Genomic DNA, 26,562 nt, shown 5'->3' on the forward strand with positions numbered 1-26,562 from the left:
AGGTGGAAGGAGTACTTTGAGGAGTTGATGAATAAAGAAAATGAGAGGGAGAGAAGATTGGATGATGTGGGTATAGTGGATCAAGAAGTGCAAGAAATTAGCAAGGATGAGGTGAGACAGCAGTAAAGAAGATGAGTGGAAGGGCAGTTGGCCCAGATGACATACTTGGGGAAGCATGGAAATGTTTAGGTGAGATGGCAGTGGCATTCCTAACGAGGCTGTCGACCGAACCCATCCTGGAAAGGGAGAGGATGCCGGAGGAGTGGAGAAGAAGTGTACTAGTACCCAGCTTCAAGAATAAGGGAGACGTACAGAGCTGTAGTAACTACAGGGGAATAAAGTTGATCAGCCACACCATGAAGCTATGGGAAAGGGTAGTGGAGGCTAGGTTAAGAGGAGAGGCGAGGATCAGCAAGCAGCAGTATGGTTTCATGCCAGGAAATAGTACTACAGATGCAATATTATCTTTATGAATGCTGATGGAAAAGTACAGGGAAGGCCAGAGGGAGTTGCACTGCCTCTTTGTGGATTCATTCAAAGTGGAGGTGGGGGATTAATTCAATCAATTAGAGGGACAGCTCAGGTTGGACAGTTTGGTGTAAAGTGAGAGAGGCGAGATTGAGATGGTTTGGACACGTGTGTAGGAGAGACGAGTTACATTGGGAGGATGCTGAGGACGGAGCTGCCAGGCAAGAGGAAAAGAGGAAGGCCAAAGAGAAGGTTTATGGATGTGGTGAGGGAGGACATGCAGGTGGTTGGTGTAAGGGAGGAAGATGCGCAGAACAGAAGGTATTGGAGGCAGGTGATCGCTGTGGCAACCCTTAACGGGAGCAGCTGAAAGAAAATTAAGAAGTTTATTTTTTTGTAATGATTGCAATTTATTAGCAAAGTACCATATAAATATAATATAAATGTATATTTGCACTTCAAGTGAAAGGGACATTCTTTGAAGTTTTAACTGGACATTTCCATGTTATATGTTATAGATATGTTTGGTCCTACTAAAACTCAGTGAGAGTTACAGGTATACTGAAACTTGGTGACAATCCCATATTCAATTTTATTGGAACTCAGTGACAGTTTCATGTTCTATAGTTGTTCCATAGTGAATAATGAACAATAATAAACAGTGTCAGAATCAACAATCTCACTAGTAACTGAAAATTTCAGCGGTAGTCCCTATTTGCAGCTGTCCAATCACGTGGGCGTGATCAGATCATGGGACGTATTTCTCATCGACGTTCAGCAGATCGGAAATCTGAATCTGCAGGTCAGACTTAAAAAAATCAGAAATGGAAATCGGCCAACAAAATTGCAATTGGTGCATCTTTAGTTGGCAGACATGTTAACATGCCATAGTAGCTTGCATATGATGTGATTAGCTTGGTAACGAGACGGCTGCGGTGTGAATAACTGATGAAGTCATTTAGCTGCAGTAACTCAAAGGCCACGGAGGCTCCCTGCTACACTATTGTGGTGCTCAAAATATCTTCCCAAGGTTGGCAGGTCTGATATTGTGATGTTGCTGTTTTCAAAAAGATACATATTTTAAAGGCGTAAATGTTTGCCTTTTTGATTATGGATTGCATTTAAACACAGTGAGGGAGATCGCGCTATGAACAGTTACAACGCTGGGTTGAAAAATGATGCAAAACATTCCAGTTCCAGTACAGTGTGTATGAGAGGTTAAGAAAGAATGTTAAGAAAGGAGTGAATAAAACTGTCTGATTCTAGGTCAGGGTTTTTCAAATATTGTAGCTGGTGTCCCCTAAAAGAATGCCCGATGTATGATCTAACAACAGCAAAGTTAAGTACACGTACAAACCTCTCTGTAATTGGCACCGTGTGATTAGAATTCGAAGAAAATTATTGCTATTCCTGCTGTGTTTGTGCTGTAAAAATCATAATTTGTGCTGCTATGGTTTATATATATATATATATATATATATATATATATATATATATATATATATATATATATATATATATATATATATATATATCACATTATATTTCATGAGCTGAGCTGATGTCACTTTCAACCCCATCATCATCCATATTGCTCAATGGGTGACCAAACTGGGTGTCCCGACAATTTGAGATCTCCTGCTCAAGGGGCTGATCACCTCAGAGTTCTTTTCATACCACATTCTGCTTTAATGCTATTTTACATTAAAAATCATTATGAAGCTTGTACTTTTTTTTTCTTGTCAGATACAATTTAAAGTCATTTACACATGCGTACAGGGAAAAATTAAGGTCAGGGTAGGAGAATGCACATGTTGTTCTCAAAATAACAACGGCGAAATTGGCTCTTTTGAGAATACTATACATTGTGGTAGTAGTTGGAGGAAGAAAACCAGGGCTGGGTGCTGTTTGCTTGCAATGCCTTGCACAATTTCTTCGACATGTTGCTGTGTTGCTGCTTTTTTTTTTTCCTGTAGAAAGTCAGTGGAAGATCTAAAATAGTAAACTGGGCAATTAGACTCTTTATTTATGGCTTTAAAAGTTGTAGAATAGATATAAACATGCTTTAATTTCCAACCTTTCGTTGGCACATAATTTATTTATACTTTTAAAGCATATGACCTATTGATTAAGTTATCAACAAAGCCAAAGTGATTTGCTTAACTTTGCAAAATCGAATTTCCACCAGTTTCCGAAACACAGTTTTGCTGCTGTAAACGCGTCCCATAATGCAATTATGTGGTCACAAAATAATTAGTTTGAATGATGAGTATATGAAGAATGTTGGTTGTTTTGTGACACTGACATTTTGCTATCTTATTTTCTCCAGTTGGTAGAGAAGCTTTTTTTCATGTTCACAAGTATTTTTACAACTATGCAAGACAGCAGAAGTAATGTTTGTGAGTTGTGCTTTGTGCTAGTAGTCAGTAAGGCTATTGGTCATTTCAGAGGACATAACTTCAGAGGCATAACTTGAACAAGATGTTTTGCCCCAAACATTTTGCTGTACTTTATTAATGTGTCACCATTATCAGGGTTACAGTGATTTCAAGATTCAAGAGGTTTATTTGTCACATACATATACAGTGGGGCAAAAAAGTATTTAGTCATTCACCAATTGTGCAAGTTCTCCCACTTAAAAAGATGAGAGAGGCCTGTTATTTTCATCATAGTTATACCTCAGCTATGAGAGACAAAATGAGAAAAAAAATCCAGAAAATCACATTGTCTGATTTTTAAAGAATTTATTTGCAAATTGTGGTGGAAAATAAGTATTTGGTCAATAACAAAAGTTCATCTCAATACTTTGTTATATACCCTTTGTTTGCAATGACAGAGGTTAAACGTTTTCTGTAAGTCTTCACAAGGTTTTCACACACTGTTGCTGGTATTTTGGCCCATTCCTCCATGCAGATCTCCTCTAGAGCAGTGATGTTTTGGGGCTGTCACTGGGCAACACGGACATTCAACTCCCTCCAAAGATTTTCTATGGGGTTGAGATCTGGAGACTGGCTAGGCCACTCCAGGACCTTGAAATGCTTCTTACGAAGCCACTCCTTCGTTGCCCGGGCGGTGTGTTTGGGATCATTGTCATGCTGAAAGACCCAGCCATGTTTCATCTTCAATGCCCTTGCTGATTGAAGGAGGTTTTCACTCAAAATCTCACAATACATGGCCCCATTCATTCTTTCCTTTACACAGATCAGTCGTCCTGGTCCCTTTGCAGAAAAACAGCCCCAAAGCATGATTTTTCCACCCCCATGCTTCACAGTAGGTATGGTGTTCTTTGGATGCAACTCAGCTTTCTTTCTCCTCCAAACACGACAAGTTGAGTTTTTACCAAAAAGTTCTATTTTGGTTTCATCTGACCATATGACATTCTCCCAATCCTCTTCTGGATCATCCAAATGCTCTCTAGCAAACTTAAGACGGGCCTGGACATGTACTGGCTTAAGCAGGGGGACACGTCTGGCACTGCAGGATTTGAGTCCCTGGCGGCGTAGTGTGTTACTGATGGTAGCCTTTGTTACTTTGGTCCCAGCTCTCTGCAGGTCATTCACTAGTTCCCCCCGTGTGGTTCTGGGATGTTTGCTCACCGTTCTTGTGATCATTTTGACCCCACGGGGTGAGATCTTGTGTGGAGCCCCAGATCGAGGGAGATTATCAGTGGTCTTGTGTCTTCCATTTTCTAATAATTTCTCCCACAGTTGATTTCTTCACAACAAGCTGCTTACCTATTGCAGATTCAGTCTTCCCAGCCTGGTGAAGGTCTACAATTTTGTTTCTGGTGTCCTTTTCACAGCTCTTTGGTCTTGGCCATAGTGGAGTTTGGAGTGTGACTGTTTGAGGTTGTGGACAGATGTATTTTATACTGATAACGAGTTCAAACAGGTGCCATTAATACAGGTAATGAGTGGAGGACAGAGGAGCCTCTTAAAGAAAAAGTTACAGGTCTGTGAAAGCCAGAAATCTTGCTTGTTACAATGTGATTTCCTGGATTCTTTCCCCCATTCTGTCTCTCATAGTCCAAGTGTACCTATGATGAAAATTACAGGCCTCTCTCATCTTTTTAAGTGGGAGAACTTGCACAATTGGTGGCTGACTAAATACTTTTTTGCCCCACTGTACATACTTTCATACATATATGCAGTGAAATGTCAACGCACCCGGTGATTACGCACAATATGTCCTAGTCTGAACACAGTAGCTACCTAAGAATTTCTACTTGACCAACTAACTGATTCCTAAAACGTAATGCAGTAAGTCGAATACTCTAGAATAAAATAAAAATATATACAATAAAATAAAATAAAATAGATAAAGGGAATATGCTTATGTATATGGGATAGACTTATGTAAATGGAATAGGCTAATATGTACATACAGATATGTGCATTAAAGTGGCATGGGAATAAAGTGAGGTAGTGTTTGTGAGATATACAGCACAGTATACAACAGTACGGTGCAGCAATACGGTAACACCGAACAACCCAGAACAGTGACACAGTATGCGGTACAGTATGCTACATACAGTACAGTAAGGTAGTGGAGCCTGTGTGTGAGGCTCAGTGAGGACCCCTGGTGAGGTCAGCATTGACAGTTCTTATGGCTTGCGGGAAAAAACTCAATCTCAGTCTCTGTTATCGCTGTGTGACTGCGCTTGCCTGACCGCAGCAGCCGGAACAGTCAGTTGTTGGGGTGGTGAGGCTCCTTCATGATCCTGCAGGCTCTGCTACTACACCTCTGGGTGTATAAGTCCTGCAGGGAGGGAATTGTAGTTCCAGTGGTACGTTCAGCTGAACGCACCACCCTCTCACCCTCCTCAGGGCCTGCCTGTCCTGAGCAGTACAGTTCCCAAACCAGGCAGTGATGTTGCCTGTCAGGATGCTCTCCACTGCTCGACAGTAGAAGGACTTGAGGATGATTTGAGGATAATTTGAGGTGATTAATGGGACTTCTGTCGACAGAAGTCCCATTAATCACCAAGGGCGCGTGCGTCCTCGGTTTTAAATCTCGCCTAAAGTCCACAATCAGCCCCTTAGTTTTGCTGACGTTCAGGTGGAGGCTTTTGTCCTGGCACCAAAGTGACAGGTCAGCCACCTCCTCGCGGTAGGCCTTCTCATTGCAGTCGGTGATCAGGCCCACAACAACGGTGTCATCAGCAAACTTGATGATGGTGTTGGAGCTGGACCTGGCCACACAGTCATGTGTGTACAGGGAGTACTGTAGGGGGCTGAGGATGCAGCCCTGGGAGGATCCTGTGTTCAGAGTGAGGGAGCTGGACATTGTACAGGCAAAATCCTCCTTTTACGCTTCTACAATAACATGTTTGCCAAGCACTATCTGAACAGCATGCACCCTAGGCAAGGACGTGTTATTCCCATAACAAGGAACAGCTGTGACCCGCTAGCAGAACACAGACACATAGTCGAAGACAAATCCTTACAAGGACTTCAAGGTCATCAACAGACAGGGCAGTGCATCACCCCACCCCAACTGTCTCACACATCTCACCACATATATACACGCGTACTTCCTGTATCCAGCAGGACGGGTGAGCTCAACTACAGGCTGCGTACTGCGATTCCCTCTCTCCATCTCCTCTCTTTGCAAAGACTAACTGTTCCTCTGAAATGAGTATACACACAACAAAGAATCTGTTCACGATCCTTTATTATAGAAATTACCATGACAACATGTGCTTCCCCACCCTAACCACCTGGGGCCGGGCTGAGAGGAAGTCCAGGATCCAGGCACACAGCGGAGTATTGAGTACAAGCTCCTTCAGCTTGACAGCCAGTCTGGTGGGGACTATGGTATTGAAAGCTGAACTATAATCGATGAACAGCAATCTCACATAGGCCCCCTTCCGGCCATCCGTGAGCGTGGTGTGCAGTACCTGGGAGACCAAGTCATCCGTGGATCTGTTCTGCCGGTACACAAACTGCAACAGGTCCAAGGTGCGGGGGAGGGAGGGGCAGATATAATCCTTAATCAGCCTCTTGAAGCACTTCATGACCACCGAGGTGAGGGCCACCGGATGGTAGTCATTCAGGCAGGCTGGAGAGGCGATCTTTGGGACAGGAACGGCGGTGGACCTCTTGAAGCAGGACGGGACCACTGATTCAGCCAGGGAGATGTTGAATATTGTAGTAAACACTGGGGTTAGCTGGATTGCACAGGTCTTCAGTACTCGCCCTGATATGCCATCTGGGCCCGCAGCTTTCCTGGTGTTCACCCGCATCAGAGCTCTCCTGACGTCATGCTCGAACACTAGAGTACGCGCTCATCCCCAGCGGTGCAACTCCAATTAGCCGGCGAGCTAGCGGTGTTGTTGCCAGACTCAAACCGCGCATAAAAGGAGTTCAGTTCGTTGGCTAGGGAGGCGTCCACACTCGTGGCTGGGGAGGAGCTGCTCTTGTAGTTTGTTTTAGTCTGCAGCCGCTGCCACAAGCATCTGGTATCCCGTTGCTCTATCTGTAGCTCCACAGTCTCTCTGTACGTCCGTTTAGCGTCCTTCACCGCTTCACTTCCCTCGTCACCACCAATTCTTGCGCGATTGGAGGCCTGTAAACACGAACCAGCAAAATCGTGGTGTGATCAGATTTCCCGAAAGCAGGGAGTGAGACAGTCTTGTATCCGTTCTTGTAAGGTGTGTAGCAATGGTCCAAAGTTCTATCTCCCCTGGTGGCACACATGATGTGTTGGTGGAAATTAGGCAGAACTTTTTTAAGGTTCACTGTGTTCAAGTCCCCAGTCACCACCACAGCCGGGTCGGGATTTTTGTTTTGAAATCCGCACAACACATCATACAGGTCCGACAGTGCTGTCCGCTTGCGGTGGAATATAAACGGTGTAATGATGACCGTGCTGAATTCCCAGGGAGATAAAATGAACGGCATAAGATGGTCAGTTGTTCCAGGTTCGGCTAGCAGGAGCGGGAGAGAGACTTGATGTTGTTGGGGGGGCACCTGCGGTTGTTTACCATGAGGCAGACGCCTCCACCTTTGGATTTCCCCGACTTCCCCGATCTGTCGCAGTGGAAAATGGAGAAGGACTCGGCTGGACGAATGGCTTCATCTGGCACCAGTGGGTTCACCCATGTCTCCGTCAGGCAGTGGACGCAACAGTTCCTCCTGTCCCGTTGAAATTTAATCCTCGCTCCAAGGTCATCCATCTTGTTCTCCAGAGACTGAACGTTGGCAAGAAGGATGCTTGGTAGAGGTGGACGGTAAGGTTGCGTCCTCATTCTCACCCGAATGCCACCTTGTTTACCATGGTGCTTTCTCTGTGGGCCCGCTCGTGGAACAGCGGCTCCATTTTTGTTGTTGTTGTTGTTGTTGTTGTTGTTGTTGTTGTTGTTGTGAGTGTTCGCGCGTAGAATTTCAGTCGGCCACTCTAGTTCCACAGATAAAAAGTCCCAAAGTTGTTCTTTTAGGGAAGTTTTTATTTCCACGAGTGCATCGCGGCCATAAGAGATAACTGCCGATGCTTTTTTGGCAGAAAAAAATACTAAAATGTGCTTTATTGTCTAGTTGAATTAAATTCAGTAGCAGCCCAATATATTTCTGTGTGTACGCATAAGCATAAGCACAACAGTGTAGTGGAGGACAGCAAACTAAAGTTGTATGTTTTTGACTTGAGCAGGTTTTTTCAGCAGATATTATGTCTTACCTGTGTACTTTGACGCTGTTATTGTTCTGGTATTGGGAGCTCTTTCTTCGTTCCACTAATCAGGGTTGAGTTGATGGCTGGGACTGTATACATGTTGATGTGCTGTTGCATTATTATAATTTTCTTCATTTACTTATGCATGTCTGCATTCCTTCACATTTTCCCAGAAACCCTTGCAACCTGAGCTTTGCAGAGAAATGTACCCGCCAGTGTCAGTAACAGTTTGATGTATCTGTATAACTGACACAGGAAAACCATAAGCTGGATTATTGGCAAGTTATATATAATGTTTCCAAATGGTTGACATCGGTCAGATTTCTTCCAGCAATTTGTGGCATACAGGAAGCCACATTACAAAGCAGCAATTACTGATGCATTACCTCATTGCTTTTAATCAATGGCTCACCACTGCATCTCCCGCGCGTCGTATTTTGGACTTCTTTTCATTGCACCCATGGTTCGCTGAATTCGGCCCCAGCACCCGCAAAGCATTCCCAAATCAATGACAACAAACGGGACGGCACGAAGAGCAAAAGTAAAACAAATGGATATACCTCCAGAGAGAGCATCCATTCACAACAAGCACAGCAATGCGATTTGGGGCAAATGTAGTCATGGGATTTTCATTTCATTATGCGAAAAAATACACATATACATGTATTTAGATGCCTGTAACTCATTAGTTAATAACAATAACAATTTCCCCTATTGGTAACAGTTACCGGATTTCTTCAACTGCTTATCGCATTTATGAGAGTGGACAGTTGTGGCTGGAACTCATTTCAACTCTTGTCACCACTTCTCCTGGCTAGCTAGAGTGACGTGATTGGTTTATTCAAGGACAGGATCCTGGTCCACTGAATAGGAATGGAACGTGCGTGCATGCGTGCGTGCACCTGCACTAACAGGATAGTTTGGACAAATTCAGTAGGACAAATTCAGTACACCAACGCTTTAATGTCCAACACACGCAGCTAGCTGTGTGTGTGAGATAGACAGAGAAAGGGAGGGAAGTTGAGAATCACAGAATTATTGGCAGGAGGACATAATAGGACATATAAAGAAGGGGAAGAGTGAAATATGATAGAATTTTGTTTATATAAGTTTTAACAGCGTACAACCCTTTTATATATGTCATTATTCTATCGCCATTAACCTGCAAAACCATGTCTAGAATGGTGTTAGTTACATAAGACTTTACCTGCTTTAAGTCTTCCATAACTGACACCTAATATTTGGCCTGCACTGATAGCCTGAGTGTATTTGTGTTCCTAGAATACAGCATGAAATTTATTCCATAAAAAAAAAATTTCATCCGTTTTCTTACTATTTCTTTCTTTCTCGCTGTTTAGTCTTCATTGTCGTGGGGACAGCATGTGTTTCAGAGCGGGCAAAGGGCTGCACAGAATCATGGGATTTGTGTGCGATGGGTCATGCAGCAGGTGTCGTGTGATTGTGATAGTTTAGTGTGTGTATTGTGGTGGAGAGAGAGAGAGAGAGAGAGAGAGAGAGAGAGAGCAAATATACTCTTTCAGACTAAAATAAAAATTTAAAAAAAAAAGCTAAATGGTCTGGAAAATACAGTATATTTTACAGACCATTTCGCTTTTTTTTTTATATATCTGTGAAACATTCTCACTGAGAATGCTACTTTCAGACAAATATGCAGACATTTAGAGAACAAGGCGTTGGCTTACCAACAGCCCAGACCATGAACCTAGCTGTGAATTGTCAACTCTGAGACAAAAATTGTCAAACAGATTAAAAGCAATTGGAAGTGAATGGCTTGACTGAAACTGAATGGCAGGTCTCAGATGAGCATACTTACAAACAAACAATATCCCCAAAAAAGTTGCAGCATTGAATGATTTTAAAGTAGAAGGCTGTGCTGTGGTGTGTGGATGGTATGGTTTGAGCAGCCACACCTGACCTGGATCTAGGTGATTGGGTCAGAGTGGCTGCATACCAGTTGCTCATTGGTTAGGCTAACGAGCAGCAGGCTAATACCCCCATCCACACACACACTCAAAATAGGAGCTATCATTCCATCGGCTCCTGGCTTATTCCACCTAGCCTCCTCTCTACAATAAAGTGGTGTCTACAACCCGTCGTCTGTGTCTCTGCGCCGGAGGGCCCTGAAAACGCCACTTGGGTGGCGTGTGGTAGGAGCAACTACTACAAAGTCCATAAGAAGATCTTCTGCTGGGTGGATTACGCAATCCCAGAATCCCATTCAAGCACTTCAATATCTGGGGTCATCCTTGTCTCTCAAAACGAATATGGTCTTTTTTGAGAAATGATGCCTCCTTCTGATCAATTTTTTTTTTTCTTTGTCATTTGTTGTGCTACTTTAAAATCGGTGTCGCTGCGACTGTCTTTCACTTCTTGCATATTCCCAATCTTTGCAGTCTCACCAGGAAAGGTGGAGCCCATCAGCAACAATGGAAACAACATATAGAGAAGTTCAATGCAAAGATAAATGGCTGTTAAAAGGTGCCAGTGCGGGGAAAAGAAAATATCAGATGTGGTATTTTTTAGCAAAACAATGTAATGAATTACCACTTTAAACTTAAATTTTGTTGGATACTTGACTGCATGTGTTGGGTTGTATGTATTGTTAAATCCAATTGCTGTTTTTTCAGTCGTCCATTGTTACCATTGCTCTTCTTTAGGCAGGGTTTAAATTGGCATTTGGGAGGGCAGGTGGAACCTAATTTACATTTTTAGCAAAGTTTAATTATCAGCGCACCTTTTCAGAAAAGCTTTATTTTTCCATCTATCTCTATCCATCTGTTTTTTATTTATCTCACTCTAGACAACTGATATAGTATCGTAATGACACTAATTTCCCTGTTCTGCCATGCCCAGTCCCCACACTGTTTTGAGTTGTTTTATTTTAACGGGGCACGACAGACAGGTTTCCGACTGATGATTCGACTCGTCGACTTTCATTTGTTTTTTGTTTTTTTTACCCTGTGCTGTCAGCATGCTGGGCATATAACACAGAGTATTTGTATGCCATTGCATCTCGGACAGAGTTAGTTATGAATTGGAGTTCAAGTTCTCAACCTGCACTGCAGCTATTTATACATTTTTAAATCATCAAGAACTGCTGCAATAACTCTGTTCTGTGGATGACCTGTAGAATGACAAGAGCACAGTTTTTGGTTATAGAGGACCACCACCAACCCCCCTCTTTGGAGAACTATTTATCATGTTTGGGTCTATAAACAACTGATCACTACTCCAAGAGGGGGAGAATCACCACGGATGAGACAAATAAACATAGAACCAAACAACATATACACAAAAACATAAACATTGGACGACAACATGTAATGAAAAACAGTTAATAAGGTCCAGGAAAACTGGAACTACAACTGTAATCATTAGGATGTTGTGAGATTATCTCTGCTTTTCCAATTGAGTAATATTATTTTCTTGGCAATTGTTAAGGCGATCAAAATGGGTTGGTGGTGTTTGAGACGTACAGTCGGGGAGACTGGAATGCTGTGACCCAGAAGGGTTGATAGCTTCTTGGTGATGGTGGTCCAGAATGTTTGGATAGGTGGGCAGAGCCACATGGCATGAAAGAAGTCATCTCTGGTATTAAGGGAGCAGTGGGAACAAATGTCTTCATCCACAAAACCCATTTTGAACATTTTGTGTTTGGTGATATGAGCTCTGTGCAGAATCTGCATTGGATTTTGGAATTGCGGGTCATAAAAAAGGTAATAAGCTTATATGTGCAGCATATAAGCATATATATGTATATGTGTGTGCATATATGTATATATATATATATATATATATATATATATATGTGTGTGTGTGTGTGTGTGTGTGTGTGTGTGTGTGTGTTCAAAATGTACCTTAAAGGAATATTTTTAAGTGTTTAATACTCTTATAAACATGGGAGTGGACAAAAAAACTTGCTTCATGCAAATGTTTGTTTATTTTAAATCAGTTAACAACCCAAAACAATGACAAATATTGTCAAGTAGGGGTGTACCGGTTCACAAGATTCTCTGTTTGGTTGGATACAACGCAGTTGCAGGTGTCACAGTTACATATACTTTTTAGATACAGCAAATAGTAGAAATGCCAGAGAAATATCCTTGATTTTTAGCATTTTTAATTAATTCACATAAACATCATATAGTATGATTTATTTTTTTTATTATTTGACCATTTTTGGAGCTATACCTGACCCATCAAGATTCTTCAAGTTGAGCAGTCTTTTTCTTTTTTTCTTTTCTTTTTTTTTTGTCAGTGTGCATTACAATAACAGGATAAAACAGATAGGAGCTTACGAAATGGACAGGGATAACATTTGAATGACGAATCATAAATAAGGGTAATCATAAATATATTTTTATATTTGTTAGCCGTCCACGTCTGAACACGGAAGTGAATACGGCTCTCCGTGCGCTCCGATCGCTGTGTCCCCACACTGTTTTTAGTTGTTTTATTTGGAGGAACGGGGCATGACTCTTAGACTCGTTAACAATATTTTCTGTGCATAACGCATGGAGGGGGGGTGATTGGGGAGAGTGTCACAGAGAAAGGGTCCCTATTATGCACGGTTTCGTTTAATACTGTTCCATATGCACTTGTTTCGTTCCATAAGCAGACCTAAAATAATATAACCTACATCTAAAAATACTGTTCTAGTGCACCAATCCTGGGCACTCCATCAATGGCACGCATGTATCGCTAGCACACGCATTGTCTGTACCGTCGGAGAGGGAGACAGGGCACAATTTGCGCCCCGATTGCTCCCTCTCCGTGCTCCCCAACATGGAACTGCCAGCCGCGTTAAGCTTAGCTGTTTACAAACATCAAAGAAACGAAATGAAAATGCTATATTTATCATAAACTGTTTAAAATGAATTCATGGTGTAACTGGATTATATATTATTTAAAGTACAGGTACTCCTCACTTAACGACCTACCTGTTTAACGACCGTTCGGACTTACGACCAGCTCTCTGACCGGTCTATATTGTGCGCTGCATACAATACTGCGGCATGTGTGCTGCATGCGCAGCGTCTCAGCGTCAAGCTTCTCATCGCGCATCAGCGTTCTTAGTCTCATTCCCGCAGTCTATCAGTATTCACTACACTAGAGTTCAATCGCCACGCCCCCTTACCGTGAAATAACACGGTCCTTGCTTATCGACCAATTCTCTTAATGACCTGGTCCTAGGACTGGAACTCGGTCCTTAAGTGAGGAGTACCTGTAATGCGATTGTTTTTCCCAAACCTAATTGTGTGCACCCTCTAGTAAAAATGTAAAAAGGCCATTACTCTATATGTTGAACAAATACTGACGTCCAAATCTCATGCCCATCTCTAACGTCATCAACAAATCGGAATATTGACATTATCACAATATGATTTAAAACATTTTTTTATCCTATTTTAAATGCCGGTATTATCGTGAACAGATTGGTCCAATTAATCATTTGGTTTGTAATGCGTACGGAACCGAAAGCCTTGTATATTCAATACGAATACGTGTATCGTTACACCCCTATTGTCCAGAAACCCTCAAAGGTACCCCACCCCCCGGTGCCCCCCAACGCTATTAGGCCAGAGCAGTGTTCCCCAAACTTTATTCTGGGGATTCACTTTTTAAATATGACAAACCATCGCGACCCAATTCACAATAGGCCTTATCTATAAATCGTGAGAAGAGAAAATTTGTGCATTAATGAACTTTCTTGAGCATTTTTACTGCCATTTCCGCAGCACCTTATATTATCTTGAATAGGTAAACTAGCCATTTTGAAGAGATATACATTTGATAAATCAAATCATAACTTCGTTTTATGCACGTGTTCTTGAATAATGATATAAATACTTTATAAATGACACCAAATAAATGCATTTGGGTGGAGTTAACAAGCTATCTGATTGTTTTAATTTCCTCTCATCAGTTAAACAAACAGAATGTATGCTAGCCTTTCATACTAGATTCATTTTCTAAGTACAATAATCAAAACAATACAAACATTCAGTACTATCAAAAACATGCTTCTTGTTAAAAGAGTCTGGTGATTAGTTCGCTCACTCCATATGAAAGCCTCTGACGTCAGACAAACTTAACACTTTATGTGCTTGTTCCAGCAATGTAAAATAAAAGACTCTGGAAGAAATTACAGCTACAAGATATTGTAAAAACTGACATTGCAATATTATTTTTATATAATTATTTATATTCGCGATATAAAAAAAATACAGGAATTTTCACCAGATGACCTCAATACCTCTATTTGGAAAGAATTACTCATTCCACAATAATTGGGGAGATTTTGTAGGGGAGCGCATCTGCATAGAAAATCAGTCAGCGTGCAATGCGGTCAGCCATGGTCCAGGATGTAAACAGAAGTGTATGCGCACCCCGATACTGTTTCTATCACTATGTCGCAAATCAGCAGCAGAAGCATTACTGCAATATTTAACGCCACAGTGCTTTACATTATGCTTATCACATATCCGCATGTGGGAGCGATGTAAACAAACATGGGGGAACGGGTGATCTGTAAATTATATTTTGACATTATTATGGTTATTATTACAGTCACGGCATCTGTAGGTAGCGGAATGCACAGCAGGCCGTGGTGGTTTTCAAAACGCACTCCAAACGCAACTTGTAGAAACTGAGAATAATTTATTGTACAAAAAATGGGTTACAAATGTTGACAAAAAACATCCTTTTAAGCTCAAAATATATTGAAAAACAACTAAAAGTTATAGGAAATAGCCATTAAGTGGTCAAAATTGGCATTGAACCACAGATGTCATCGAACCTCAGGACCATGGAGGCTGTGGTCTGCAGCGGCCCGAAACTTTGTGGTAGAGAAAATATATTAAATGAAGTCTCATAATTTCTGATTGTAATATCAAGATTCAGTGAGAACTAGAATATCTTGAAAAAATGTATTATATGCACATTTTTCCATTCCGATTTCTATTACTTCCAAAACCCCCGTCAGGATTTGGCATAGCACCGGCGCAGTCCCACCAATGCTCTCCTTACAATTTTAACTAACTTAAAATTTCATTTCAACACTTAATATAACTATTGTCCAACAATTTTTATTTTCAATTTTTTTTTAAGTTTTATATTTATTTAAGACTGATAATTTGGAAAACAAGGCAAGTGTAGAAGTGGCGTAAATGCATAATGTCTCTCCAATGTAGCACAGATTATTTATGTTGCCACATGGATAATTGCGATCAGACGCAATACAAGGGCAAGTTGCACTCAGCAGCAAAACATGGTCGTGTTTATGCTGCAATATCATTCGCGGAATATCTTATGTGAATCGGACACTAAGACGCCGCAGATAGCAGCCACAATTCATGACTTCGCCCCACAGTCTTTTATTTATAACTTACTTACTTGTGCTGATGAACAATTTGCATGATGGCACCATTTATCGATTATTACAACATTTGGCGTCTGCTTCCATGGCGCAACATACTGTACATATGGTGAGGCATAAATATTTAGACTGCTCGGATGACAGCTTATTCGATGCATTTTAACTGATCGTGTTGGAGTTCAAGTTTTCAGTGAATGAAAGTTAACATCTTGAATTTTCGAAATATATTTAAAGTTAGATTTTTGTGAATTGGCCAATCATCAGTAGTGTTTTACCCTGACCTGAAATTGTGGTGGTAAAACAAATTTTCGTTAACATTGACAGACCTAATATATACATATATATCACGGAAACAAAAACTCAAAGGACGTTGAAAACTTAACATAAAACAAAGGGGTTCTCTTGAGCTCAAAGGTGAGGTCCAGTCTGATGCAAGAATGATAGGCTTGTTCTGTTGAACCCTGGCCAGAGTAGGCGGAGTTGGGCACTAAACAGAGGAGGTGAGTTTTGTGCATCTCCTTTCTTAAACTGGCTGCTGACTCTTCTGAATCTTCTGACTAGTGAATTAAATTTCTTCATGTGCAAAAGTCACAACTTCAAACATCACTATGCTCAAACCAATTAGTGGTTTTAACATAAACTCCTGTGATAATGTTTTAAAAACATTGTAAACATTTAAAATAAAATAAAAAATGATTCAGACATCTGTCATCTTTCAAAACCATTCTATCAAGAACATACATTCATGACTAACTGTTAGGTCGATTTCTAATTAACTATTAAAACATAATTTTTAACACTACTAACAAATGGCATAAAGTTATCCTCCTTAATCTGATTACACTACTAATTTACGAACACACTGCGAATACTAATCCATTAGAATCCTAGTGGTTACAGGGACTTGTATTCATTGGTCACTAGATGGTAGTTGGGCCACATGAAAAATAAACACATAATATACATATGTAAAAAATACATTTACATATTGTCTTGTTACTTTGCCATTATACATCGTACAGTAATGAAAGTTAGATTATTTTAGAAACATCTGCAAAAAAAACGTTACTTCAATGACTGACTGATTTGACACGGATTCACATTAATTCAGACTTAACAAAAGAGGAATTCCTGGTCTGATTTCTTCTCAAGACCGTGTCCTCAAATCACTCACAAATCAAACATAATAAAATATTATTAAAAAGATATATACTGTATTCAGATAAGATAAGAATGGGTTGAATTGATAAAGAAGAATCCCAAGTTAAACTAGTGTATTCCTAGCTGAAAGGAAAGACAAGGAAAAAAATGAAAGTCAAAGAAAATGTTTAATTTTAAAACAGGAGGAGGAGGAGGCATATACTGGATGTGGGCCATTTTGGCTCCACCCCCCCTGGTTACCCTCTTTTTTGGGACAAACTCGTCAGTCCCTCTCAAGATGCAGAGGAGGAACTTCACACAATAGAAATCTTTAGAGTGGCATCTCTGCACAGATTCCTTCAGTAGAGAACAATGCACAAATGCTGAATCTATCACAGTCCCTGGAGTCTCGCAGTTAACCAACTCGTCATTTAGGGCGCTATTTGTTCTGGAACCATCGCAGTAACTAAACCAGCATGTCTCTCTTTTCGATTTAGCCTATCACAATTTCAAGTAACAGAGGGATTATTTTTACACTAGTTTACAACAGATTATCTTGTGTGTTGGTTTTGTGGCTGTAGCCTTTGCAACTGGTGTTACTCAACTAAGATATTTTAATGCCCCCTGCTACATGTGCATTTGTTCCGTGTTAGGTAGCTCAGGCTAATACGTTAAAGCTCTTGGAACAATGCAGCAAAATGTAACTATTACTCAGTACAGTGATGCTAGTTGCTAGAAAGCGCACAGCGGTGCTGGGAGCAACTCAGATAGATACGAGAGGAGAGACATTCCAGCAGTATCCAAATGTCTGGATATCTCAATTTGTGGATTCCGGAACCAAACGGGTTGTACTCGCTACAAAATACACCCATCAGTCACAACATTAAAACCACTGACAGGTTAAGTGAATAACATTGATCATCTTGTTACAATGGCACCTGTCGAGGCATGGGATATATTGAGTAGCAAGTAGGCTTACGCAATCGTGCAAAAATTCCAATCGCCGATCGCTGTTCCCTAGCGATTGCCGATTTGAATCGCTATACAATCTTATCGGGGTGCGCACATGCATGCGGCGGGGTTCGCGCTTAAAACATAATGTAATGTGGCAAATGCGGCCTCCCCGTTCCAGAAGTGTAAGATTTATTATTTACAAGTAAAGTATTTACACAAAAACATCCAGTTTTCATTAAATTATGTCCCATAGCAACGGTAAGCAACGGGCAGATGTGCGTCGGACGCACAGGTTTTCTTTGGAACAGTACGGAGTAAGGACTTTAAGGTCAGGACAGTGTTTTTAAAATGTTTGTTTCATACATGTAGGAAACAAACAAAAATGAATAGATGTAAAACAAAAAGACAGGCACGGGAGCCTGCATGCACCGCTGTCTGGAGGAGAAACAACAAAAATACTCTGAGAATTCTCTGCTCCAATCCTCTGAGTTAGGTTTATGTTTTTCATTTGCAATACAAGTTAGACACTAAGTAAATAAAATAAATCAAAATCTTTCTCTATGAGATAACATTATATGTATTGCTATATTATAATCAGAAGATTTGTATATAGAGTGGCGGCTACGTGTAGGGGTGGTCCTCACGGTGGCCTTCTTATCAGGCCCGCTTTTTTAATTAATTAATTCAATTAATGGGTGTCAAGGAAGCGGATTGTCTGGAGAGGATATATTTATGAGGTGCACCTAATGAACCTTGCACCTCAGCACACTTGCGAGGTGCGTGCAGCAGCTTCGCTATTCTGCTCTGTTTGCCCAGAGGGGCAAATTCCCTAGAATCGGAGCTGGGGGTCCATGTGCCTTTTTTTTTATTTGAACCTGCCTCTAAAAGTCTCTGTACTGGACTGTAGAGGGAAAGAGAGACCCGATCACCAGTGGGTACAGAACATCTCTGAGCGGAGAGGGCGAGAGCCTCCGCCCTCCCTCTCCCCTCTCCCTCTTTCCCCCTCTCCCTCTCTCTGCTCCAATTTCAGAACATGGTAAACTGCACCTACAGTGGGGCAAAAAAGTATTTAGTCAGCCACCAATTGTGCAAATTCTCCCACTTAAAAAGATGAGAGAGGCCTGTAATTTTCATCATAGGTACACTTCGACTATGAGAGACAGAATGGGGGGAAAGAATCCAGGAAATCACATTGTAGGATTTTGAATGAATTAATTGGTAAATTCCTCGGTAAAATAAGTATTTGGTCACCTACAAACAAGCAAGATTTCTGGCTTTCACAGATCTGTAACTTTTTCTTTTAGAGGCTCCTCTGTCCTCCACTCGTTACCTGTATTAATGGCACCTGTTTGAACTCGTTATCAGTATAAAAGACACCTGTCCACAACCTCAAACAGTCACACTCCAAACTCCACTATGGCCAATGATCACAAGAACGGTGAGCAAACATCCCAGAACCACACGGGGGGACCTAGTGAATGACCTGCAGAGAGCTGGGACCAAAGTAACAAAGGCTACCATCAGTAACACACTACGCCGCCAGGGACTCAAATCCTGCAGTGCCAGACGTGTCCCCCTGCTTAAGCCAGTACATGTCCAGGCCCCTCTGAAGTTTGCTAGAGAGCATTTGGATGATCCAGAAGAGGATTGGGAGAATGTCATATAGTCAGATGAAACCAAAATAGAACTTTTTGGTAAAAACTCAACTTGTCGTGTTTGGAGGAGAAAGAAAGCTGAGTTGCATCCAAAGAACACCATACCTACTGTGAAGCATGGGGGTGGAAACATCATGCTTTGGGGCTGTTTTTCTGCAAAGGGACCAGGACGACTGATCCGTGTAAAGGAAAGAATGAATGGGGCCATGTATTGTGAGATTTTGAGTGAAAACCTCCTTCCATCAGCAAGGGCATTGAAGATGAAACGTGGCTGGGTCTTTCAGCATGACAATGATCCCAAACACACCGCCCGGGCAACGAAGGAGTGGCTTCGTAAGAAGCATTTCAAGGTCCTGGAGTGGCCTAGCCAGTCTCCAGATCTCAACCCCATAGAAAATCTTTGGAGCGAGTTGAAAGTCCGTGCTGCCCAGCGACAGCCCCAAAACATCACTGCTCTAGAGGAGATCTGCATGCAAACAAAGAGTATATAACAAAGTATGGAGATTAACTTTTGTTATTGACCAAATACTTATTTTCCACCATAATTTGCAAATAAATTCTTTAAAAATCAGACAATGTGATTTTCTGGATTTTCTTTCTCATTTTGTCTCTCATAGTTGAGGTGAACCTATGAGGAAAATAACAGGCCTCTCTCATCTTTTTAAGTGGGAGAACTTGCACAATTGGTGGCTGACTAAATACTTTTTTGCCCCACAGTATAACCTTTCAATTCTCGGATTGTCCTGGCAGATAAAAAAAAACAAAAAACCTCTGTCATCGATGTCAATCGTGATAGATGATTTTAGCATAAATCGGCCCAAGCCTAGTAGCAAGTGATCAGTTTTTGATGTTGATTTATTGGAAGCAGGAAAAATGGGCAAGCGTAAAGATATGAGCAACTTAGACATGGGCTAAATTGTGATGGCTAGACAACTGGGTCAGAGCATCTCCAAAATGGCAGGTCTTTTGGGTTGTTTCCAGTATGCAGTGGTTTGTACCTACCAAAAGTGGTCCAAGAAAGGACAACCAGTGAATAGACCCCCATCGGCTTATTGATGCGCGTGGGGAGTAAGTTTGGTCTGATTCCACAGAAGAGCTACTGTAGTAAAAATTGCTGAAAAACTTAACGCTGGATATGATTAAAGGTGTCAGAACACACAGTGCATCGCAGTATCGCGTATGGGGCTCTGTAGCTACACAGTCAGAGAGCCCATGCTGAATCCACTGCCAAAAGTGCCTTCAGTGGGCATGTGAGCCACAGAACTGAACCATGGAGCAATGGAAGGACGGTGGACTGGTCTGATGAATCAAGTTTTCTTTTACATCATGTGGATGGCCGGGTGCGTATGCATCGTTAACCTGGGGTGAGAAGACACCAGGATGCACGATGGGAAGAAGGCAAGCTGGCGGAGGCAGTGTGATGCTCTGGGCAATGTTCTGCTGGAAAACCTTGATCCTGACATTCATTTGGATGTTACTTTGATATGTACCACCTACCTCACCTTGTTGCAGACCAAGTACACCCCTTCATGGCAACGGTATTCCTGACCTGATTTGCCCCTTTCAACAGAATAATGCACCCTGCCACACTGCAAAAATTGTTCAGGAATGGTTTGAGGAACATAACAAAGATTTCAAGGTGTTGACTAGGCCTCCAAATTCTCCAGATCTCAATCTAATCAAGCATCCATGGGATGTGCTGGAACAACAAGCCAGTTCCATGGGGGCCTCGGTCTCGCAACATACAGGACTAAAAGGATCTGCTGCTAACGTCTTGGTGCCAGATACCACAGAACACCTTCAGAGGTCTTATGGAGTCCATGCCTCAACGGGTCAGAGCTGTTTTGGTGGCACCAATACACATTAATAGATAAGTGGTTTTAATGCTGTGGCTGATAGGTGTGTGTGTGTGTGTGTGTGTGTGTGTGTGTGTGTGTGTGTGTGTGTGTGTGTGTGTGTGTGTGTGTGTGTGTGTGTATGTATATGTATATGTATATATATATATATATATATATATATATACTGACTTGGACAAATTTGTTGGTACTCTTACAGCTCATTGAAACAATGCTTCATTCTTCCTGAAAAGTGATGAAATTAAAAGCAATTTTCTCATGTATACCTGCATGAGATGGTTGTGCGTGAAAATCCCAGTAGGTCAGCAGTTTCTGAAATACTCAGACCAGTCCGTCTGGCACCAACAACCATGCCACGTTCAAAGTCACTTAAATCCCCTTTCTTCCCCGTTCTGATGCTCGGTTTGAACTTCAACAGGTCATCCTCACCATGTCTACCTGCCTAAATGCAATGTGTTGCTGCCATGTGATTGGCTGATTAGCTATTTGTGTTTACAAGCAATTGAACAGGTGTACCTAATAAAGTGGCTGGTGAGTGTATATATAGATATAGAGATATAGATATGGACATGTGTTTATATATACATGTTTGTGTATATGTATAATCAACCACTCTTGTTTAAAAAGACCAGTGTGTCTTAATTACATTGCATTTATTAGTGTGAAATGTGATTGCGTGATTGATTGGCATTGCATCAACAGTTAGTTATACTACCCTATCAATGGTGTGAAACGTCATATAAGCAGGATCATTAAACAAAGTGTATGTCCATAATGGAAAACATCACTAAGCTCTTTGCAAGCTGTTTTTTTTTTCATTGTAATACTTTGGGGGGGGACTACTATGAAACTACCCCGCCCCCCCAGTTAGTTGGGGGGGGGGGGGGTGTTAGCGTAGCACTATGACTTGCTCGGTGCATGTGGGCCTCCCACTACTGTTACATCAAATCCCAGGAGGGTGGGGAAATAAATCTCCTATTTTTCCTCTGTAAAATTCAAACAAGCACTGATCAAACGCTTACACAAAGCCGCAGAACCACAGATAGGCTTGGAATATAAAGACGTTCAAGCTCTTTTCAAATGATGAGTGCGAGGTTCACTAAGTGTTGGTGTTTGCTGCTGTTTTCCTATCAGAGTATAACTTATATATTTGACTATTTTTGTTTTTCTTTTTTAGTGTTTTTGTTTTCGGCAAATTGTATTTTGTACTTTAGTTTTTATTCTATTTTATTTTATTTTTTTCTCAGTTAGGCTTTTTTTGTAAGGCTAATAGTCAGTAGAAATGCACCAATAATCACCATGATAAATTCCTAATACATGTAAGCGCCTGGCGAAATGAAGTCATTCTGATTCTCAACATAGCACAATCCTTGGCTTTGCCACAGTCAAACTGACAGTCAGTGTTTAAGCAACATATCAGCAACATATCAACTTATAATTCAAGAACTAACACTGTGTTTTTTTTATTCGAATAAATGTAGATATTAAAAATGATCTCTGTATAGTGTATATGTAATGTCTCTCTTATAATATCCATTTGTGGGTGGCATATTCTCAGAGACAAGCCCTGTGTTATTGGCATGTTCAGTGCATCACACATGAATTTATCAACAGTTATCGTGGGGATAATGTTCTCTACTCACTGATGTCGTCACAGCTGGACTGGAACTTGTCGGAGTTGACATTGCTCATTGCTCATAGCTTCTGATTGGGTAGTCCAGCACCTGATCTTCGTGTACCAGCCTTTCTCTATATTTCTTTATATTCCAGTATGATGACGATGAGGAAGACATGGTTCGTATTTCTGCATGGTGGGAGAGAAGTGGCCTTGTAGCCCTCCTTTGTCTGCACCCCTGCTACCAATGTGTGTAGCAGTGTTCCAACATAATTTCCCCTCTGGTGACACGTCATATCTTTGCTTCATTGAAATCCCCAGCCACAATGAGTGCTACATCCAGGTGTGATCCTGTGTCTCATTGTGTAACTCTATTAGTGCCATATTGGTGTCCACTTGTGGTGGGATGTAAACAGCTGTTGTGATGATGGCTCTCTGGCAAGGTAGAATGGACAGCACATGCTTGTCAGATGCTCCAATTGAGGCGAGAAAGAGTTGTAGTTGTTTATAGATGGATATATACTTCATTCATCCCTAGAGGGGTGTGTTACAGCAGCATACATCAGATCAAATAGGCAATAAAAAATAGAGTACTGAAAGTAGAAAAATAGGATATCATGTGTTTGGGGTGTGGGGATGGTGTGGTTTGAGCAGCCAAACCTGGCCTGGGTCTAGGTAACTGGGGCCCAGGATCAGTGTGGCTGTACGCCTGTTGCCCGTTGATTGGTCTAACGAGCAACAGCTAAAACCCCCATCCCCACACACACACAAGATATGACATGACATGCTGTCCATCTGCTCCTGGGCTTGTTCCACCTTACCCACTTGCTACAATAAACTGGTATGTTCTCACCCCCATTGTCTGTGTCTCTCTGCCGGAGGGCCCTGTTCAGGTGCCACTGTGGCAGATCTGCCGGACACATGCAGCTCAAGTGCCCTTTTCAGGGCCCTCCGGCACAGAGACACAGACAATGGGGGTGATGTGTGTGAATCTTTCATCTTGTCATCATACAGCATTGTCAGACTTATGGGTGCTGACACCAAAAAGTTGAAATGGAGCTACAATACTGTAGAGTACTTACAAAACCATACATTTTCACTCTATATTTTTGGACATGTCCACATTGATGTATTTGTCACATGACTTTATTGAACAAAATATAAAATATGATGGCAGTGAGTTAATTTATATTTTGCCCCACTGTTTCCTCTCAAATATTTTCACGCAATTGCAATACCTAGTGTTGGCCAGCAGCCCGCACAATTTAGAGTCTAAATAGTGTGGAACTGAAGGGGGAACTATCGATCGCTTCCAAACAGTGATCCTTCTTCCGCACAATTATTTTAACAATTCAGTGAAAGCTTTGTTTACCCCGTCACTATCCAGCCTATACGATTTGTGGATGTGTTTGTTTGTTCTTTAGTCCAAGCTGAATGAAAGCCACATGAAGCTAGTTGTCAAAGTTATGTACTTTTATGGTATTGACTGGATTACATAAATACTATCAAATATCAACATATTATGTGGCATTAAATATGAAGTTTCAATTCCTAAGCAGTTAATCTAATGTTGGCCGAATTGCCTCTTGCCTTACTTGAAATCAGTGTCACGGAATCCCATCGGTTTCCAAAAATTTCTTAAATGTCACCAAACTTGGGGCTGGTTTGGGCTGAAATTTGTTGCAAAGCACTGAATGGAGCTCCTTCCCGTTCGGGAAGCAGCCAACCCAATCACATTTTTATTTGAATAACTTCTCTTCCCCCAGCAGCCTTGGCACCAAGCGGCCAGTGGGCATGTCCAGCATCTTGGGCCGCATCGGAGGCAAGAAGCAGAAAATGAGCACGCTGGAGAAGTCAAAGATGGACTGGGACGCCTTCAAATCGGAGGAGGGCATCACAGAGGAGCTGGCCATCCACAATCGTGGCAAAGAAGGGTGAGAGAAGAGAGGTGTTGTGGCATCAATATTGGCACCCTTGCATTTCTTCCAGAAAATTGTGAAATATAAAAATGTTGGTATCCACATATGTATTTCTTTGATTTGCAAAGGAACAAAACAAAAAAGCTGAAAAGAAAACTGAATCCTACCTTTTTAGAAGTTGCAATAAATAATTGGATTTCAAGCAGGTACTTCACTTCATGACGATTGCCAAATACTTTTGTCAATTTCAACTTATTTTTGAGACAATTGTGAGGGGTTGTTTTTTTTATGTGCAAGGGGGCCCATATTTTCGGCCATGACTACACAAGGATTTTCATAACATAAATTCACGAAACCAGTGTTTCATTTACATATTTCCCAAATGGATCTATTAAGGATCTTATCACTTACCGCATAGAAGCATTAGACTGTCATTTGTAGATTTGTATTACAGTTGTTGGGTAGAAGCTCCCTGAAAGCCAATATGGGCAATAATTAATCAAGATAGGAAAAAATAAATCTGGATTGAGCAAGATGCTAAAATGGTTTTACTTTGTTGTCGGCCTCTAATATGTGGACCACCAAAAGAGGACACTTTGCATGTGATACTTGAAGAGGGTTTTTTTAAACTAGAAGACTGAAAGTGGATGGAGACCGGGGTATGTGAAGGGCTGATTCGTTTTCAACTGTCTTTCCTGAGAAAGTTGAAGGAAAAATGTGAAGAGAGGCCAAGGTTGGGGGAGGAGTGGTGGGGGGTTTGGAGGGTAGGAGTAGAGTAGCTGAGATGGAGGACGGGAGGATTTTGAGAAGATGAGATGAGGGATAACCTTACATGTGAACTTGAGATGAGCGTTGGCTGGGGGTTGGATGGAGGAGCATATGGAGGTGGAGGGATTGAGATGGGGTGGAGATAATTTCACCCTCACGCGCGGATGCTAATTAACCATGACATCACGGTGTGGTTACTAGGGGCAACAGGGGCGGGGGGGCAGCACCATCAGAGATTCAATCAGCAGCAAACATACTCACACATATTTAACACCTAATGTCTGAATACATTATCATACATTTGTTTATTTGCGCACACAACATTTAGTCACCCAAAAATGCAGCAGTAACACGTGCAGACAGGCAGCGGTGAGATGAGCTTCACGCAGAAAGACTTACTGTCACACGCATAATATCATGATTTACGGTACCTTGGAACCCCCACGAGAAAGATGGTTCGAGAAACTGAATTCTTCAGCTGACCGTTAGATGAATACTGAGTCACACTTTATTTGGAAAGTTTATACACATACAATTGAATCAAGGTTAATACTAAACTTAGTATCAACTTCTCCAAATGTAGATACTAAACTCTATCAACTGATAGTTGATATCCCTTTTAGAATTGAGTCAATGTTAATCAGACTCCAAGAATCTTCAAATCAAATAAAAAAACAATTTTATTTGTAGAGCACCTTTCAGTCAAGCAAATGCAATTCAAAATGTTTTACATAAGACATATAACAATATGATAATTCTGAAAGTAAGAAAATAAAAAATACAAATTCTTAGATGGGTATTAGGTTGGCAATGGTTGTATTTAAATATATGGTTAGAATTGGTCATGTATAATTATAAAGGTTATAAGTGGTTGTGTTTAGGTATTAGGTTAGAAATGGCTACATTAAGGTATTCAGTCAGAAATGGTTTAGTTTGGGTAGAAGATTAGAAATGTTTGAGTTTAAGTACAAGGTTAGAGACGGTTAAGTTTAAGTTTGGCTTTATTGTGCTTAAGGTCAGGGTTATCATTTGGACAGATGGTTGCAAAAGCAAAATGCTTCCAAATGCATGCAAAGATTTGGAATGCCCCCAATTTGTAGACAAGTTGATACAACATCAA

General features: G+C 41.3%; 1 protein-coding gene across 2 annotated transcripts in view; it reads left to right on the plus strand.

Moving 5' to 3' along the window:
• Nucleotides 1–26,562, plus strand: part of cfdp1 (craniofacial development protein 1) — a 75,182-nt gene that overhangs the window by 44,480 nt on the left and 4,140 nt on the right. The window contains exon 6 of one of the 2 annotated variants that reach the window (XM_080003092.1): nt 24,522–24,689. In XM_080003092.1, the coding sequence (XP_079859218.1) occupies nt 24,522–24,689 (168 nt within the window). The remainder of the gene's footprint in view (nt 1–24,521; nt 24,690–26,562) is intronic. The other variant, XM_080003093.1, reaches the window with a different exon arrangement.

Source organism: Zeus faber (genome assembly GCF_960531495.2).
Source record: "Zeus faber genome assembly, chromosome: 6".
In the NCBI taxonomy this organism is placed as follows: domain Eukaryota; kingdom Metazoa; phylum Chordata; class Actinopteri; order Zeiformes; family Zeidae; genus Zeus; species Zeus faber.